General features: G+C 36.6%; 2 protein-coding genes across 18 annotated transcripts in view; both read right to left on the bottom strand.

The window, feature by feature from the left end:
- Positions 1–11,412, bottom strand: part of LRCH3 (leucine rich repeats and calponin homology domain containing 3) — a 128,069-nt gene extending 116,657 nt beyond the window's left edge. For 10 of the 16 annotated variants that reach the window (XM_053220990.1, XM_027061077.2, XM_053220988.1 and 7 more), the window contains exon 1: positions 11,101–11,411. In XM_053220990.1, the coding sequence (XP_053076965.1) occupies positions 11,101–11,362 (262 nt within the window). In that variant the 5' untranslated portion in view covers positions 11,363–11,411. Of the gene's footprint in view, positions 1–11,100 lie in introns of all 16 variants that reach the window. The other 6 variants (XM_053220984.1, XM_053220983.1, XM_053220982.1 and 3 more) reach the window with 1 other exon arrangement.
- A 4,421-nt stretch (positions 11,413–15,833) lies between these two features.
- Positions 15,834–18,683, bottom strand: part of FYTTD1 (forty-two-three domain containing 1) — a 29,979-nt gene continuing 27,129 nt past the window's right edge. For both annotated transcript variants that reach the window (XM_027061090.2, XM_015081554.3), the window contains exon 9: positions 15,834–18,351. In XM_027061090.2, coding sequence (XP_026916891.1) covers positions 18,253–18,351 — 99 coding nt within the window. In that variant the 3' untranslated portion in view covers positions 15,834–18,252. The remainder of the gene's footprint in view (positions 18,352–18,683) is intronic.

The following is an 18,683-nucleotide window of genomic DNA, read 5'->3' on the forward strand; positions in this document are numbered from 1 at the left end:
AAAGAACTCCCACCCCAGATCTCCTGAATCAAACTCTTTCTAGAGTCTGGACACAGAAATGTACATTCCTTAAAGTGCCACAGATGATTTTACCCACACTCAAGGTTGAGAATAGGCTACAGTTTGTCACCTGATAATAAATGGCCAGAAATCACAATGTTACTAAGTCATAAAAAGCATCACATACTTACGAGGCTAAGATTCCCCTCAGACAACTGAGACTTGCATAATTATCAAAGTTATAATTATTGAATATATATGGAAAGCCTACTTCACTGTAAGGAGTTTAAAATTTCTTTTATTAGCAAATCAAGATCCTACTTTGATATTCTGCACAGACCTAGAAATTCTCACTGCTACAACTGGGTTATATTTCAAGGGACTGAATTTTAGCACATGTAACAACTCTCTTATCCTCTATGACACCAATTAAAGACAGTCTGAACACCTGACTTTTTGACATCAAAGGGAAGCATATTCACTGGTATTATCCTTGAGAATTTTTTGTTTGTTTGTTTTTGTTTTAAGAGAGAGAGAGAGAGAGAACACATGTGCATAAGCCAGGGAGGGGCAGTGGGGGGGGGGTGGAGAGAGAATCTCAAGGAGGCTCCACATACAGTGTGGAGCCCGACTTGGAACTCAATCTTAAAACCGTGATATCATGACCTGAGCCAAAATCGAGTGGGACACAACCAACTGTGTCGCCCAGGCACCCTGTGAATGTTCTGATGATTGAATTCTACTATACCCTTGAAGACCCAAGGGTGTCCATTAAACCCAGTAACACAGAAGTCACCTGTCATTTTCAAAGCTAAGAAAGTGAATAAACTCTAAATTATTCCTGTTTCCACCTTCTTTTTCACTCACTTATTAATCCATTCATCCAACCATCCACTCAATACATTCTCAAAGGGCATTTGGTATTGTACTAGGTGTTATACAATAAAGAGTAAGACACAACTGTCTATGGTAAGCCAGATCCTAAAATGGTCTCCCTCCCCAAGATTTCCCACCCAAATCCCTGGGACTATAAATATGAAATATACTCTATGTTCCATATGTAGCAGAACAGATTTTGCAGATATAATTAAGCTTACTAGTCAAATGACTGAATTAAACTAAAAAGAGATAATTTGGCTGGACTCAGTCTCATCACATGAGCCCTCTGGCTGGTAGCAGAAGTCAGTGATTCTAAGCATAACTGGACACACCATTGCTGGCTTGAAGAGGTGGAGAGGGCCACTATAAGGAATGCAGGTAGCCTCCAAGACCCCAGAGTGACCTGAAGGCAACAACCAGCAAGAAAACAGAGACCTCAGTTTTATAACTATGAGGACCTGAATTCCTATGATCCTGGACCAAGTCTCCAGATAAGAGTTCAGCCTGACCAACACATTGATTTTGGCATTGTGAGACCCTAAATAGATAAATCAGCTGAGTCTAGTCTTCTGACCTACAGAACTGGAGGATAATAAATGGGTATTGTTTTAAGCCAATATATCCTGGTGTACATATACACAAGTTTCTTTGGGATATACATCTCAGGGTCTGGAATGTCTGGGTCAAAGAGTATGTGTATTTTTAATTTTCCTGAGTATTTTTCAAAGTCAATGCACGAATTAACATTCCCATCAGCAATGTATGCACGTCCTCAGTGCTCTTTTTTCCAGCACTTGGTATTATCAGTTTGAGTAGTACCTCAGTTTGGTTTTATTTTCCATTCCTTCGATTACTAGTAAGGTTGAGCACTTTTTCACATTATTGGTCATTTGAAATTCCTCTATAGAAAAGTACCAGTTTAGTTTTCTGTTTTCTATTGGGTTGTCTTCTTGTTTGTAGAAATCCTATACATTTTCTAGGTAATATTTGCTTGGTGTATTTGTTAGAAATCTTTTCTTACTCTGTGGCTTATCTTTTCACTTTATGATGTGCAGATCATCTTTTAAAACCGGTTTTTAATGGAAAAAAAGTCTATTACCTAGTGTTTGCAAGAAATCAGTTTAATAAACCATGGGGTTTATTAACCAGGGGTTAAAATCCTTGGTTTAAGACTTCAAATAATAAAACTCAAAATATTTAGAAGAACAAGGAAGAAAGTTCAAAGTGAATAAGGAAATACCTTAAATTTTTAGGTTTTAGGACTAGTTTATGATTCTAAAATTAGTAACACTGCATTGGATATTGCTGGCTACTTCAGGAACTCAAAATAATGTTCCTTTGTGTGAATTACCATATTTGTTTCTAAGTTTAAGTGGAGTAACTATTTCATAAGTAAACTGAAAAAAAAATAATGAATATGTATACTACTACTCAAAAGTCCTATTTCATGTTATCATATTTCATAACATTAACCAGTCAGCCCCCAAATACAACTACAGTAAAAAGAAATGAGCCCTACAAAATCCTTGACCCCAACACTGCTGCCATTCTTCTAAGTCCCAACATTGATTTTTGTGGTGATCTATAACTCGTCTTCTCACCCTGCCTAAAGGGACCATCATACAACTGACCCTTACTATTAAAAAAAAATGCCAGTACAGTTGAGACTAGATTCCCCCCCCAAAACAAATTATTTCAGATGCCTTTATACCCAACAGCCATGATTTCCCCCATGGTCTCTGCCTCTGCATAAAAAGTATGTGTGCAGGTGTTTATGCGTGTGTGTATGTGTTGATAACAGAAATCTTTTACCTCAGTCTTCCCTACTGAATTGGTACAATATAAGAATTGTGCTGTTCCTCAGGCAGAAGAGAAAGGAAGAAGCATGTGGTGAAAATATATTAGAGCTATTGGCTTTCTCATTTCAAACGGAGATAAAGTTATAAGAGGGATATAACGTTATTTCCTGAGAAGTGTTCTTAATATCCCATTCATTCAATATGCATATTTCCACAGAAACTTTGTTACATACAGTAGCAGCATATACAATATTAATATCCATACTTCTGACTGGGATACGTATTGGCCATAGGTTGGGGGGATTACAGAAAAACAACAGAATAAACATTACAGAAACTTATTTGGTTTGGTTTTCCCTAATGGTTGGTAATTTGAAGCCACAGATTTGTTATTAAAACAAGCATGAAAATATAGAGTGGAATTCCTAAGAAAATTCCAAGACTTCTTTATATGTGGGAGACTGCAGCTGTTAGATATAAAGAGGTTGAAATGTGAGTTAAGCCAACTTTCATGTTTAAGGAAAAAATATGAGGCCTTTGTGTTTTGTCTATAAACCTGGCCAGGCTGCGTTCAATACGTAACACTATTTCTATGAGGAACTGCTTTTGAAATGTTGTTTGTAAATTGTTTAAGTTTTTAAAATTGCATACAATTTGTTAGAACAATTCCACTTCTAGGAATTAACCCAAAAGAAATAATAAGAGATGTAAGCAAAGAATTATATTAAAAAACATTCATAGTGTTACTTATAATAATAAAAAATTTGAAATGGTCTAAATGCCCAATACAAGGGATCTGCCTAAGTACATACTCTGCAGTTATTAAATTCTATTACAAGAAAATGTTAACAGACATAACACAATATTTCTAATATGCTATAAGATGGAAAAAACAAACTACAAAAAGCTGATACTGTGTTTTTCAATGTGTATGTACATACATTTAAAAAAACAACTGGAAGAACATGTAAAAATGTTCACAGTGATTTGTCCATACAGTAGAACCATTTCCTTCTTTCCTTTGTGTACTGTTTTCCAGACTTTCTATAGTAAACATGTATTACTATTACAATTATAAAAGAGTTCAAATTAAATATACAGGGGTTAAATACAAGTACAAAGAGCTTCCAATTCTTTGTTATCAACTGGTTCTATGACACAAAGTACAAACAGAAAAAGTAAATCTTTTTTCCCTGAATTTATATACCTCTTCTTCTTGTAGAAAAAACTACATTCCTCAAGCTGCACTGAATACAGAATGAAGAGATATAATCTGTCACCTATCAGAAGACACAGATCAAAATGAATGAGAAGATCAGTGGGTGCAAAGACAACTCATATGCACAGATGATACAAATCTAAACTAAACAATCCTTCTGGAAGGGCAATTTTACAATGTGTATAAAAACCCCTAAATTGTGCATACTTTTTAGCCAATCAATTCTATGTCTAGTAATTTATCCTGAGGAAATAATTGGATAAGTTTGCAAATACACACACACAAAGTTATCCTCAGCAATACCATATGTAATAGTGAAAGTTGAAAACAATCCAAATGCGCATCAAGAGGGTAGATTAGGGGCACCTGGGTGGCTCGGTTGAGCATCTGACTTCGGCTCAGGTCATGATTTCATGGTCTGTGAGTTCGAGCCCCGTGTTGGGCTCTGTGCTGACAGCTCAGAGCCTGGAGCCTGCTTCCTATTCTGCGTTTCCCCCTCTCTCTGCCCCTCCCCTACTCATGCTCTGTCTCTCTCTCTCTCTGTCAAAAATAAATAAACATTAAGAAAAAATAAAAAAAACTAAAAAATTATGCTACAGATCTCTAGTTTCTGGTATTGCATTTCATGTAGTGAAAAAAAATTAGATGATAAAACAGTCTTTTATGATCTCATTTTTATGTATTAAAGAGTAAGAGGGGTGCTTGGGTGGGTCAGGCAGTTAAGTGTCCAATTCTTGGTTTCCACTCAGGTCATGGTTTGTGAGCTCAAGCTCTGCACCGGACTTCAATGCTGACAGTGTGGAGCCTGCTTCAGATTCTCTCTTTCCCTCTCTCTCTCTGCCCCTCCCTTGCTCACTCTGTCTCTCTCTCTCTCTCTCAAAATAAATAAATAAACATAAGGGAAAAAAAAAGTAAGAATGTGTACATTTGTGAAGAAAATGTATGAAAGAGTTTCAACCAGTGTTTACCACTAAATTTACCTCCGGTAAGTGGAACCATGAATGATCTTTAATGTCTTCTTTAAAACTTTTCCTACCACAATGAACATATGTAACTGTTAATATCAGAAGAAATGATTTTTAAAGTATACTAAACTGAACCTGTCTCATTAATCAAATAAAATTAGTTTTATTCTTTTCTACTCTTTCCTCATTTCTGAGGCTCGTAGAATATTCTTCCTGATTTGAACACACTGAATGCTTCAGGGGATGGCAAATGTGTCAAATATATATTAATGCCTCTATTAACAAAGATGACATGCTTAAAAATGTCATCCTTTGTTAACAAGATTTTATTTCTAAAAGAAAAAATTAATATATTCCCCCACCCACCCCTGAGATGGTCCGAAGGTTCATGTCATTATGATCGGACCCCATTTGCTGCCACCTCCTACCTTTGCCTCTGCCTTCTCACCATTATTGCACAGTGTTTTCAGCTCTAGACACCATGGTGGCTTACTGTCTTGGATACAGAAAAACCTTGCCAAGAGAGATATGTTTTAGGAAATAAATAACAGAAAACAAATTTCAGTTCTAGTCAAAACAGTATGCCCCAGCATCACTGTCGAATATAACCTTCTGCAATGACAGAAAGGCTCTACTGTCTGTGCTGACCAATATGACAGGGAGTAGATCTAATGTGTGATGTGTCCAATAGGACACATGGGGCTACTGAGTACCTGAAATGTGGTGTGACTGAGGAAACAAATTTTTAAATTTTAACTTATTTTAAATAACCACCTACAGCTAATAGCTACCATATTAGAGAGCACTACTCTATAAAAATTCACAGTACATATACTGTGGTTGATACAAAATACATGTATGAATCCAAGAGCTATATGATTTCTACTTAAGACCCGGAACTGCAGTGCATATTTCCAAAACTAATGAAACTAATTTTACAGATTGCTACTATAGACTGCTTCCTTGAAAAATTAAATTGCCTTTTAGCAATCCTCATTCTTCTTTACCTAGGAAAGAAGGATCCTCTCATTGAAAGTCTCAATTCTTGTGGCTTTAGTAACACTGCATTATCTTAGCTCACCTACTACATCTCAAATTTGTTTTCTGTTTGGGTGTAATTTTAGTCTCTCCCTCCTGCCTTCTACTATAGTCTTTTCCCCAAAGCTTTAGTTTGTTTTCTGCCTTTTATTCAGAAGAGATTTTTCACAGCTTCAACTATGACCCCTATTTGCCTTCTGTGAAACAGCACCATCTCACTACTTAACCTTAAACACATCATTTAATCTCTGAGACTGCTTCTTGTTTGTAACATAACTTAGATGGTTATTATGGTTCCTTCAGCTTTAGGAGTTTGTGAATTCTAGTAAAGGCCTAGTTGTGGAACTGGACTTTCTCTCAGGCTGATTCTGCCTCTTGCCTTTTTAAATGCTAGTGTATGCCATGGTTGTCAGCAACCAGCTTTTTCCCTCTCCATATTCTTTCACCAAGAATCTCATAAAGTCTTCATTATGACTCTCTCAAATGTATGGGGTCCCAGGAACTTTACAGAGGTGCCTGGCTGGCTCAGTCAGGAGAACATGCAACTTTTGACCTTGGGGTTATGAGCTGGAGTCCCACATTGGGTGCAGAGTTTACTTAGGATTAAAAAAAAAAGCTCCAGATTTACTTTTTTAAAAATGTTTACTTATTATTTTGAGAGAGAGAGAGAGAGAGAGAGCACATGTGTGTGCATGGGGAAAGGGCAGAGAGAGAGAGAGAGAGAGAGAGAGAGAGAGAGAATCCCAAGCAGGCTCCACACTGTCAGCACAGATGCAGGGCTCGATCTCATGAATCATGAGATCATGACCTAAGGAGAAAGCAAAAGTTGGACGCTTAACCAACTGAGCCACCTAGGTGCCCTCATACTTACATTTCTATTCATTGCACAGGGTTAACTACATGTGCTACAACCCCTTTAAAAGTATCAAGCAAATCAACGAAATTATATATAGCAAACTTCTTTGTCAGTATGGCTTACTGATCAAAACCACAAGTTTTAGGATCAGATGTGTCTGAATTTGAATCCCAATGTCACTTACTCTGTGTAACCTTGATCAAATCAATTTCAAGTTTCAATTTTTCATGTGTAAAATGGGGTTAAAATATACTTACAACTCATATTGTTGTTGTATGTGCATGTTTTATATATGCAGCTCAGAACAATACCTGAAATATGCTAACAGTTCAATAAATGTTACCTGTTATTATTATAAATAGCATCACTATCTTCCTAATCCTCCAGATTTAACCACTCAGTCATCTTTGATGCCTTCTGTCCTTTTTTAAAAAATATATTCAATAAATATATATATATATATATTCAGTCAGCATTTGTACATTTTCATTTTCCAATATGATATCTATTTTTCATTCCTTCAGAGATTCAGATTATTATTGTAGTCATCCAACTGGATTACTAGCTTTTTTAAATTCTTACAGGGTAAAGCCTCTTATTTTTGTTTCCTCTATATTATAGTTAGTATAATGCCTTATACATAAAAGTTTTGCTATTAGTAGACAAGTCAAATAATCTTCACATTTATTTATTTCTCCATTAGATCCCTTGAATTCTTTGAGGACAGAAAGTATGCTGGTCCTCTCTGTATATCTGCACTTATCAAATTCCTTAGCAAATGTTTGTTGAACAAATGAGAACAAATGTTGATTAGTCTCCCTGTCTCAAACTCAATTAACCTATCCTCAATCTAGCTTCCACATATGCAAAAGATAGCTCAGATATTCTCTAATCCAACCATTTATTCTGACCAAACTGGCCTGACCACATTATCACACGCAGTCCCACTGTATTAGTCAGGACTCTTGATTTTGTAACAAAAAATTCTGCTCAAATCAAGCAGAAAGGGGAATTTATTAACTTGCTGTCCAAGGACAGCACTATCTTAAGGCCTGGCTATTGAACCAAAGGTTCAAACATTGTCATCAGAACTTGGTCTCACTCTTTCCATCTTTTGGCTCTGCCTTCCAATTATTAGTAAGCTCTAGGCTCACATTCTATTCTCTCAGCAATCCCCAGGGTCCAAATCATGCCTCTTTCTCAATAGTTCCAATAAAAAATTCAGAATTAACAGTCATGTGTGCTCACTGGAAAATGTGCCCATCTCTGAGCAATCACTGTGACCAGAAGGATATTGACTGGCTAGGTCTGGCGTCAGTCACATGCACACCCTTGTGTTGGGCTGGGATAGCCATGAAACTGAAAGGAGTGATTTCCTAGGAAAATTGGATTACTGTAAATCAGATGAAAGGGTAATGCATAATGGACTGGCAAAATTAACTGATGTGCCATATACTCTAGGAATTTTTGCATGTTGTCCACCACTGCCTGGAATTGGTTTTCCTTCTCATTTTTGCCTACCCAAATCCTTTCCAACGTTTCTGCCCCAAGAAGTCTTCTGTGATTTCCTTCTAAAATTTGCATTGTCCACTGGATCAAATTACCTATTCCCTAATAAATATTTCCCTTTTCCTAAAAATCTACCTTTTAAAACAAATAAGAGTGAAAAGCCTCAAGAAAATGTTCCTAATTAATTCTAATCATGTCAAATTATACGTAGTATGGGAAATATATGCTGTTTCTTAGAATATAAACTCTTGAAGGACAGCAGCTCTACCAGATACAGTCCATATACATTATGAGAGAACAGGCTATATGGCAACTTTGACACACACACACACACACACACACACACACATATGGTATTCAAATAATTTTCCTGGCTTTAAATTTTAAAGAGTCTTAACAAAACATTTTAGTTAACATAGGTTGTGTCTGAATCCATTAAGCTATAGGTACGCTATGGGTTTGGAGTTATCTCAAACTAGGCTCAAATCCTGGCTAACACTACCTTCCCTGGCCTTTAGCTACAGGTCTTTGAGCAAATTATCTAGTATCTCCAAATCTTGATTTCACTATCTGCAAACACAGGAATAGTAATATCTATCTGTACATAGGAAGGCTGTGACGTATAGCACAGAGAAAAGAGTTCCATGGACCTGGGCTGAAATTCTACCACCAATATTAATTACAGGACTTTCTCTGAGTGATTCCTCATCTGTAAATTCTGAGTGCTTCTTCACATGTAAAGTGGGGATAATAATGCTTAGTCCATTGGTTGGTTGTTTTGAGCATTTAACAAGGCAATGTATTTTAAAACACCTAACAATGAATAGCAAACAGTGTATACTCAATAAATTATCATAGCAGCATTAAATTATCTGTTTAAAATAACTCAGGTGCCTTGGTGGCTCAGTCAGAAGAGCAGAAGAGTGTGTGACTCTTGATCTCGAGGTCGTGAGTTTGAGCCCCACGTTGGGTGTAGAGATTATCCAAAAACAAAATCTTTAGGGGTGCCTGAGTGGCTCAGTTGGTTGAGTGTCTGACTCTTGATTTCAGCTCCGGTCAGGATCTCACAGTTTGTGGGATCGAGCCCAGCTTTGGGCTCTGCACTGACAGTACAGAGCCTGCTTGGAATTCTCTCTGTCCCTCTCCTCTCTCTGTCCCTCCCCTCTTTCTCTCTCAAAATTAACAAACATTAAAAAAAAAAAGAAATAAAATCTTTAAAAAATAAAATAATTCAGAGCACAGTAAGGGAAAAATTTATTGGGATTGGTTCTTTTTCTTCATAAATGCCTTTGGGTTTTCTTTGTCAGTTAATAAAATATTTCTTAAAAGCAAAACATGTTGGTCCTAGAACTATTTAAAAACAGGTAAGATAACGAATGAAATAAACTCCTGTAATCAACTTGTTCTTTAGCTTCGTGTTTAATGGAGTAATACTGAAACGACTCACACCAATATAAAACTGCCACATTACCCATCTCTGAAACAATCATATGCCATACGGCCATCTCCTGAACAGAATCAGGTAATCTGGGTTATGAACGACAATTTTGGATGTTGTCTATCAGAACATAAGCAAAAGGGAAGTGGCTGTTCATATTTACCTTAGCAAGAAAGTTTAATTTTAATAACATTCACTAAAAATACAAAATATCTTCAGTACAACTGTTTCCAAAAGAGATTAAATAATTAGACATTTAATTTCTTCCATTTTACACTAGAGTGAAAGTTTCTCTGGAAAGAAGTTTCTTAAAGTAGTTTAACAGTTCTGTTTATTTTTCTAACATGAGTGAATCATATGTAATACCCATCAATCTTTAATGAGTGCACATAGAAGATTTTCAAATCGAAGATTTTAAAATAAGATAAAATGGAATAAATATAAGACAAAGTACTACATATTCTTTCATTGCCAAAAAAAACACTATATCAAAATAAAATACCTAACTACATCATACTACACGAACCTGTGTAGGGGATTTTTTTCCTCCTTTGTGTAAAATATGAATAGGCTCAGTTTTTAATCTACTCCCTAAGGAAGCTATATTTTAAACACAAGAAAAGCATATTATGTTAAGCGCCTCGGTCACCAAACATTGTTCTCTACAACTGAGAAAACCAAATAATATCCAATTGCTTATTACCTTTCCTGTGTTCAAAAATATGTATAAAGCGAAGTAATGTTCATTTTTGAAAAGCGTTAAGTACAGATGGGGTAGGCAATCTATGTATCTTTTCTTCCCTCAACTTTTCAGGGAGGGCGTGAGAAAAGTAATGGGAGTCTGAAGGTTGGCTCTAGTAAGCCAAATAGATAAAGGTACAGAAAGAAAAGTTACAGCCTTAGGGCTCACATTAAAAACAACTCTTGAAGAAACGTCAGTGCTCACATCAATGCTTCCCCAACAACGCAGTGGCCCATGCTCTGAACATATTAAGAGAGCGTTTACAATCCCAAATCTTAGCAAAGTCACTTTGGCATCCCAAATCCGAAAGGGCCTGCAGAAACCGGGGCGGGGCAAGGGTCTACTTCAGCGGCATTAAGTTAATTTTCTAGCAGAGTAAAACACTCTGTGTCTATCGCTACAGTCTGCTTCCCCGAGAGATGCTGCAGTCTGCCGCCTCGCCCCTGGCTCGGGGTCTGGCCCGCAGGCCGGGGCGGGGGTGGGGGGTGGGGGTGCTGGGTGGGTCGGGCAGTCGGCTTCTCCCCGTTAGTCCGGTCCCAACCAGGCGCTATGGGACCGGTGGCTGTAACTAGCCCCGAGTCCTCCCACCGGATGGAGCGGCCTCCCGCCGCGTCCCGCGCCCATGGTCAGCAGGGATGCCCCGTGCCCCACTCACCCGCCCGGGTGGTGTCCGTCAGGTCATGGTTGGCCGCTCCCCGGGGAAACTCCCTCAGTTTCCGGCCGCTCAGGCTCAGCACCCCGGTCACAGCCGCCTCCTCTAGCGCTCGATCGAGGGAGCGGCTCCACGAACCCGGGCCAGGACCAGTACCTGCTCCGGAGCTTGGGCCGCAGTTAACACCGGAGAGGTTACCTCCCGACGCTACAGGGCCAGAGTACTCTGCAGCCGTGGCCACAGCGACCAAGCCCGCGGCCGCCATTTCCCAGCCGACAACTCTCCGGCCCACAGCTCAGCGCATGCGCTGCCAGAACTGATGGGTGGGCGGGGAAAGGGGCAAACAGACCCCGGACGGTTGTCTTGACGCGCAGGGCTGCAGTGGCCCTCCGCACATCCAGGCTCTTGCCTCCGCCTGCATCGAGGTTTTGAAGGGAAATCAAAAAGGAACTCACAATCTTGGAGCACCCCCTCCTCTGACTCCCAGTACCATTTTCAAAAATGCCCCTACAAAAATATCTTTCAGTGTTCCCCCCACAAAAACTTCCGTGCCTTCCTCCCTCAATACTGAAGGATTCGATTAAGCATTGAATTAAGGTTTACCATTCTTGCTACCAGGAACCTAGGCAGTGAGAAGAGGGGACCCTGGGATACGACGTAAAACGTTTCCCCAACTCTGTCATTCTATACAGCAAGTGATCTAGATGGAGACGTGCTGTTAACTTATTTTTGGAAAGGAAAATAAATGCCAACCTGGCCCCCAAATTCCATAATCTTCATTGAAAGGGTATATAAATGTTTAGGGCCACCCTTTTATAAAATAGCTCTGAACAAAAATAAAACACATTTTAAATAGTATTTGTCCTTTAGGCAAGATTTTATTGTTGAACAAATCAGGATGAACGGCATTAAAGTCTAAATTTTTTGTCTAGAACCAAAAGTGAGGGGAAAAAAATGATCTGACCATAATCTAAATGTGAGAATTAGAGGTAGAATGGAAGAAATGATAAAACCCAAAATCATTATTGAAAAACTGGAAACTATCACTTCACTTTAAATCAATTAGGGCTCATCTACTTTGTAACCAGTCTCCAGCATATTCTTTTATACATTTAAGCCATTGCTGCTACACTGATGTAAATTTCCCCTACAATGAACCAACTAGTATTTGTGGGAAATAGAAGAGACTGTTAGAGCTCTTTTCCTAGATTACAATCTAATTATAGAATTCAGACAAACATACCAATCAGAGAGTAGGACAACAGAAAAAGGGCTGAGTAGGGGTAGCTGGGTTAATCTATCAGAATTCAAAGAAAAGGATCTGCATCATGGATGAATGAAATTTTGGAAAAATCTTAAAGACTATGAAATAGGCAATAGTAGGAAGGTGAGAGGAGTATCAGCACGAACACACCCAGGTATGATTTATAATGGTACATGTGTATTTAAGGCCACAAGCCAAAAAGTTCATGAGACAGCAAAAGAAAATAAGGTTGAAAAGCCTATTCATCAAAGCCCAACTCTTCTACGAAACTTTGATTAGCACTTCCCCCAACTCCTACATGGAAGAGACTGTGAAAATGTTTAATCTCAGTAACAAAGCTGATTAGTAACAGCTGCTCAGAGTTGTTCTATGAATTCTTATCTTCTAGGTTCCTCAGCAGCAAGTTCCATGACCAATTATCAGTATCAAGGTCTGTTATGAGCATGGGTCATTGCAATGGCAAGTGATTTACCAGCTCAAAAAACATTTATCCAATATATGAACTGCTTTTTTGTTATTCTGATCTAAAATTGTTTTGCTCTTCTTAAGAAAGATTTGAAGCTATTTTAAGAGAGCAGGATCTCATTCTGTATTTTTTTAGGAAATATTTCAACTACAGTGACTAAAAGCATAATCATATATTCCATATTAACAGTTACCAGATATCTGTATAAAATGCACCATTATGTCACCTGAATTTACCTATTACCTTCCACATTTACACTAAATTCTTCTAACAAGTTCTTCATAATACAACCTCATTCTTCCTATCTACCTACACACATATCATTATAATTGCAACATAACATGCTAATCCTAGTCTCTGAACTTCTGATCAAGCTTATAGATTGATCTTGTCTATTCAACTAGATTTTAAGGTCCTTAATATGTTAAACTCTGTAATTTTCTTCTATACCCAGAGCTGAGTATCTTAATAGGAACTAAGTAAGGATGAGTGGAAGCAGAGACAGAAGGTGGATTATATACTAATACAGCAGAGATTATATACTAATACAAGAGAGACAGCTGGGAGGAAAGGAAAAAAAAATTTATTGAGAACAGGGTAGATAAATCTGTAAGTATTTGAAGTCCAAAAGAAAAGCCTATGGATATGAGGAGAAATATATATAAATGAGAACAAGTCCTAGGTAAAGAGAGACTGTAAGAAAAGGAGTTAATTTTAAGACTTCTAAGGGGATTTGAGCTCTCATCTGCAAAGGTAGAATATGAAGGAATTCTCATCCTACTCTCTCAATCTCCATTAAAAAAGTGACAAGATCATCTTGTGAGAATGAGATAAAGGAAATGGAATCACTGTGAGGATTTCACCAAAGTGTCTAGCGATGAATAAAGATGATGAGAAACAGGTGCAAAAAAGCTATGAGCAAAAGGGCTATAAGGACATAGAATTTATTCTATAACTGCTCTGTGGTCTAGAAGCAGGAGCTGAAAAAAATTGGTAGTGAGGGTTATTGAATGTTAGGAATTGATATAGAGAAGTTCCTTGCTTCTTCCTATTTTACAACTGAAAGTTAACTCACTGAAGGAATACCAGGGGCAAAATTTTCACTCAAATCTCGTTTTCAGCTCTGTATCTCACTACCTCATGCAGAAATAAAGTCCTTTCCCCCTTCATCTACTCGCTAGAAATATGTTATGGTCACTCCTTTAAGACTCCATTTTTACGAACTCAAAGCAATGGGATTAAAATCTTGACTAATCCTATGCTCTTCAATGTAAAGCATAGAAACTAGCTTGCTAAATATATTCAATAAATGTTCCTTCCCGGATTCCTTTAATAAGCAGACAATATGATTTTCTTCTCATTAAAGGAAAGTGGAAATAGAAGTAGAAATTAGGTATCTACACACTATGGAAATAGTTTCCTATTCATCTTTAAACATCAGTAAACCTCTTCTGAAATACAACACAATGAATTTCAGCTCCAGGATGGTATCACACATTTCCTTGTTTCAACAAGCTTTTTGGGGGCACCTGGGCGGCTCAGTTGGTTAAGTGTCCGACTTCAGCTCAGGTCATGATCTCGCAGTCCTTGGGTTCGAGCCCCGCATCGGGCTCTGTGCTGACAGCTCAGAGCCTGGAGCCTGTTTCAGATTCTGTCTCTCTCTCTCTGACCCTCCCCTGTTCATGCTGTCTCAAAAATAAATGTTAAAAAAAATTTTTTTAATAAAAAAATAAAAGCTTTTTGTATTTGATAGAAGTAACGTAATGAGGGAGAAAAAGAGACATCAGAAGTCAATAATTTATAAGAAAATCTTTAACTCCCTAACAATGGCCGACAACAGTCCAAAATTCTTAGTGTGAATGCTTGGGGTCTGTTGGTATCATTTTTTAAAAGGGAATAAACTCCAAATTGATCTACATAAAAATAATTCGCTTTAAAAGGAAGCTTAAATCACGTGGGTTTTTTTTTTTACAGTAGCAATAAAACAATCATGTAATTCTGATGAAAGTTCAAAAATATACTAATCAGAAATAAAAGAATCATTTCCTGCCCTGATACTACCTGTATTCAGAATGTATGGTATTCATTCTCTGTAGTGCAAAGTCAGCTATTTTTTGTCACTCATACTTTCTTATTGAAAATCAAAATCAGGACAATAATTACCCTGACACACTAAGAAACAAAACAAATGAGCTAAGGGGAAAAAAGAGAGAGACAAATCAAGAAACAGATTCCTAACTACAGAGAACTGATGGTTACGAGAGGGGATGTGGGTGGAGGGATGAGTGAAACAAGTGATGGGGATTTAGGAATGCACTTTTCATGATGAACACCGGGTGATTAAAATTAAAATTAAAAATTATCCTGACACTGTGTATACTGTGAATTATAAAGCCACTGACAGCAAACTGGGATATACATATCTATTCTAACAGAAAATAATCAGTGAGCAATGAAGCTTGTAAGTTTGTTCATACTTTGGAAGTATTTTATGATGTGCTTATAATTAAAATTATGAAATCTATGCCTGTTAGAAAAAAATACATAATGTGCGATCAGGAACACTGACCTTTTCTAAGAGGTCTATATAACTTGAATACAAAAGTAATGAAGTCTCAATAATTATCACTGGTAGAGTAGATTTACTTGCCATACTAAAAATTACTAATGCTAAAAGCATTGCAATTACCACTTCTCAGATATCGGACAAGCCAAACATCATTCCACTACTCTCTGTGGGTGTTCAATTCACAGAAGCAGTTTATTATGAGAATTAAATTAAACTGAGAATTAAAAGACCTGAGCTCAAAAAGTGACACTGACACATACAAGTCTTGAAAAGCTGAGCCTCACTTAAATAAAACATAGAAAGGAATTGAAATGGATGATCTTGAAGGGCACATCTAGCTTGAAATTCTGCACTCTAAGTAATGAGTCTTTAAATCATGCTGGCTACTTACTTCTTGGTTGGAGCTCATGAATGAAATGGTCAAAAGGCAGTTAGAATATGAGTGTAGACTGATTTACCAATTTAATTGGCTAGTTTTTCAAACCCTAAAAATTATAAATCACTACAAAGTTCTTTGTAACATAGAACAATCTAAAAACCACAACTCAATCTTTATAGCTAAGAATAAATGTGAGACCTGTAACATTTTATTTGTTAAAAATGAACAGCTTCAGAATAGATCTAAATTTGTAACTTTTCCAAAAAACACCAAAAAGTACAGTGTAAAGCATCTCCTCGTTAAATACAAACTTATTTTTGTGATGCACTGCATCAATGTTTTGCATACACCTTGATGCAAAGGAAATTTTAAGTTGTATCCTGTTTAAAAAAAAAATTTAAGAACTGAAAAAGGATGACCACAACCACATTCCAAGAAAGGAAATTTTCTTCCAACAAAGCATATTCTTCTGTTTATACACAGCATGTTAGCACTCAAGAATTTTAATTTAGTTGTAACAAAGGCAAAATTTTATATTTAAAAAGAAAATGAAATTAGAGATGTATGAAGAACAAATGTTTAATATACCAAAGACACTTTGTTGTTTGATGCAGTTAACGTCAATATTTGGGGCAATTTTTAAGGTTTTCGAGAAAAATGGCATTAATAATAGCTTTGTACAATATTTAAAATTAAAAAATGAAAACTTTATACCATATTTTCACAAACTGTTCTAAAGACAGCAAATTTGTGCTCAGTTGTTTCTCTTTTGCTTTAAAATAATCTACCAGTAATTCTAAACCAGTCTAAAATAAAATGTACTGTTCACGGATGAAATCTAAGCATTTGTACTTGCAAAAATGTTTTGCAATGAGTCCTTGGCCTAAGGAGACTAGAGCTTATTTTCAAATTGTGTGACTGGCTTCCAATAATCCCTTATCAGTAGACTTACTGGCAAAATACCAGATATTAAGGATCAGATTTAATTCTTTGGTATAAGCATGAAACTGTTGATACTTTTCCGTGGCTAACATAAACCAAGTAACTCAAGAAGCATGAGAGAAAACAATGAAGTCTAATATACAATACAAGGCAGGCAAGAGTGATAACTTAATGTTATGTTTTGTTTTGTTTTACAGGAAAAATTAACACCAATACACTCTAGGGAAACTAACACCTACTTAGAGGTTTCAACATTATAGCAAACCAAAAGGTTAAACTTCAAAATGATTGAACTTGTAGTTGGAATATTTTGCTGCATTTTGGCATTATACTGTAACTTATAGTATATAACCATCTGAAGACTTTCAGCACTAGCTTGGCACAACAGATTAATTCCTCCAGAGTGTGGGAGGAAAAAAAAAATACCCTGACTATAAATGCCTGAACTTTATACAAGAAAGGTATAAACCAAGATTACAATGTAACTCAATTACCATTTTGTCTTTATGGCATATACAAGTATATTTTTGATTCTGAAGCTTTATACTGTTTAATTAACAAGCTTAAAAAGCTTATAAAATTTAACTTTTGAATAAGAAGTCTAGGACTTTATGGCTATTGATTTTATCATCAAAATATCTAAGGAACTCAACCCACCTTGATAATTATAATTCTTCTAAATATCATTTGAAGAATTCTTCGTGGACACTATATTCAAGCCTACACTAAATCCACAAAGTACACCTATGTCCTGGGTTTTAAAGTGTTTCACCTCAACCTGCTACTTCCTCTCTGGCTTTCTTCATTTACCAAACACAACTGTTAGGTTTTTACATTGGACCTTCTCTTCCAAGGCTCTATCTGATAATTTTGTAAACACACATTTATAGCTTTAAACATCAACATTTTAAACAGAGACTAATGCCTAAAGTCACATTTCTGGTTAAAAGTTCAATATTAAAGATTTATAACTCTGGAGAATTAACCTAAGGTCATCTCAAAAATGAACCAAATTCCAGATATTCCCACAAATCTTAAAACTCAAAACTATAATTCTAATGTTTTTTTTTAATATCTCTAATGAAGAAAAGTCAACTGCACTTATTACACCAATACTATTAAAGGACAGGTGACAGCAACAAAGGGACCTACTCATATTTCTGAAGACCAAGATTTACCATGGCAAATAAAAAATGGGAAAAGCAATGAGATCCTAAATACCACTATAATAAAAATAAATCAGTTTCTATTTTTCTGTCTTCTTTCTGCTGCATGACGGACCAAAGAAGTCAAACAGAGAATTGTTCTGTCTGGGCCAACCATGAAATCTCAAGAACAGATAGGTATATTCCCTGTTATTCTTTCAGGGCATTATTTATACATGTTTAAAAAAAAAAACTTCAAAAATAAAAATAAGAGTTATTTAGCCTTGTGAATATTTTGAAATAAAGTTTCTTCAATTTCTGTGATGAACTCTTCAAGCAATTCAACTTTTAAAACAGAGTCATCACTCAAAAGTCCCTTTGACTTGGGATCTATCCCACGGTTACAAAGCGGCTTCCTCCTTTGTTGAACGTGAGAGTGGCTCTTTGTTCCTTCAGGATCCCAAATCGCTCATTCAAAGTCATCCCTGTCTAGAGAAAACAAAACAAAACAAAACAATTAACAACTTGACTGTTGGCCATATTTGCTTAGAACAATAATGTGATCATAATGGTAATTCAAGGTAACAACAGCTAACATTTCCTGAATATGCATTCAAACTCATTTAACTCGAATAAAAACCATACGAATTAGGTGAATTGAGTGAAGTTTAAAGAAGTTTAGTTAACTTGCCTACTTGCAGCTCCAGAATTTAAATTTACCAGGTAGTCTGACTCACATTCTCTATCTTCTAAACCATTCTAAATACCTACATTATGTACTACATAAAACACATTGCTATAATGCCCACAAGTCATACATC

The sequence above is a fragment of the Acinonyx jubatus genome, chromosome C2 (genome assembly GCF_027475565.1).
Source record: "Acinonyx jubatus isolate Ajub_Pintada_27869175 chromosome C2, VMU_Ajub_asm_v1.0, whole genome shotgun sequence".
In the NCBI taxonomy this organism is placed as follows: Eukaryota; Metazoa; Chordata; class Mammalia; order Carnivora; family Felidae; genus Acinonyx; species Acinonyx jubatus.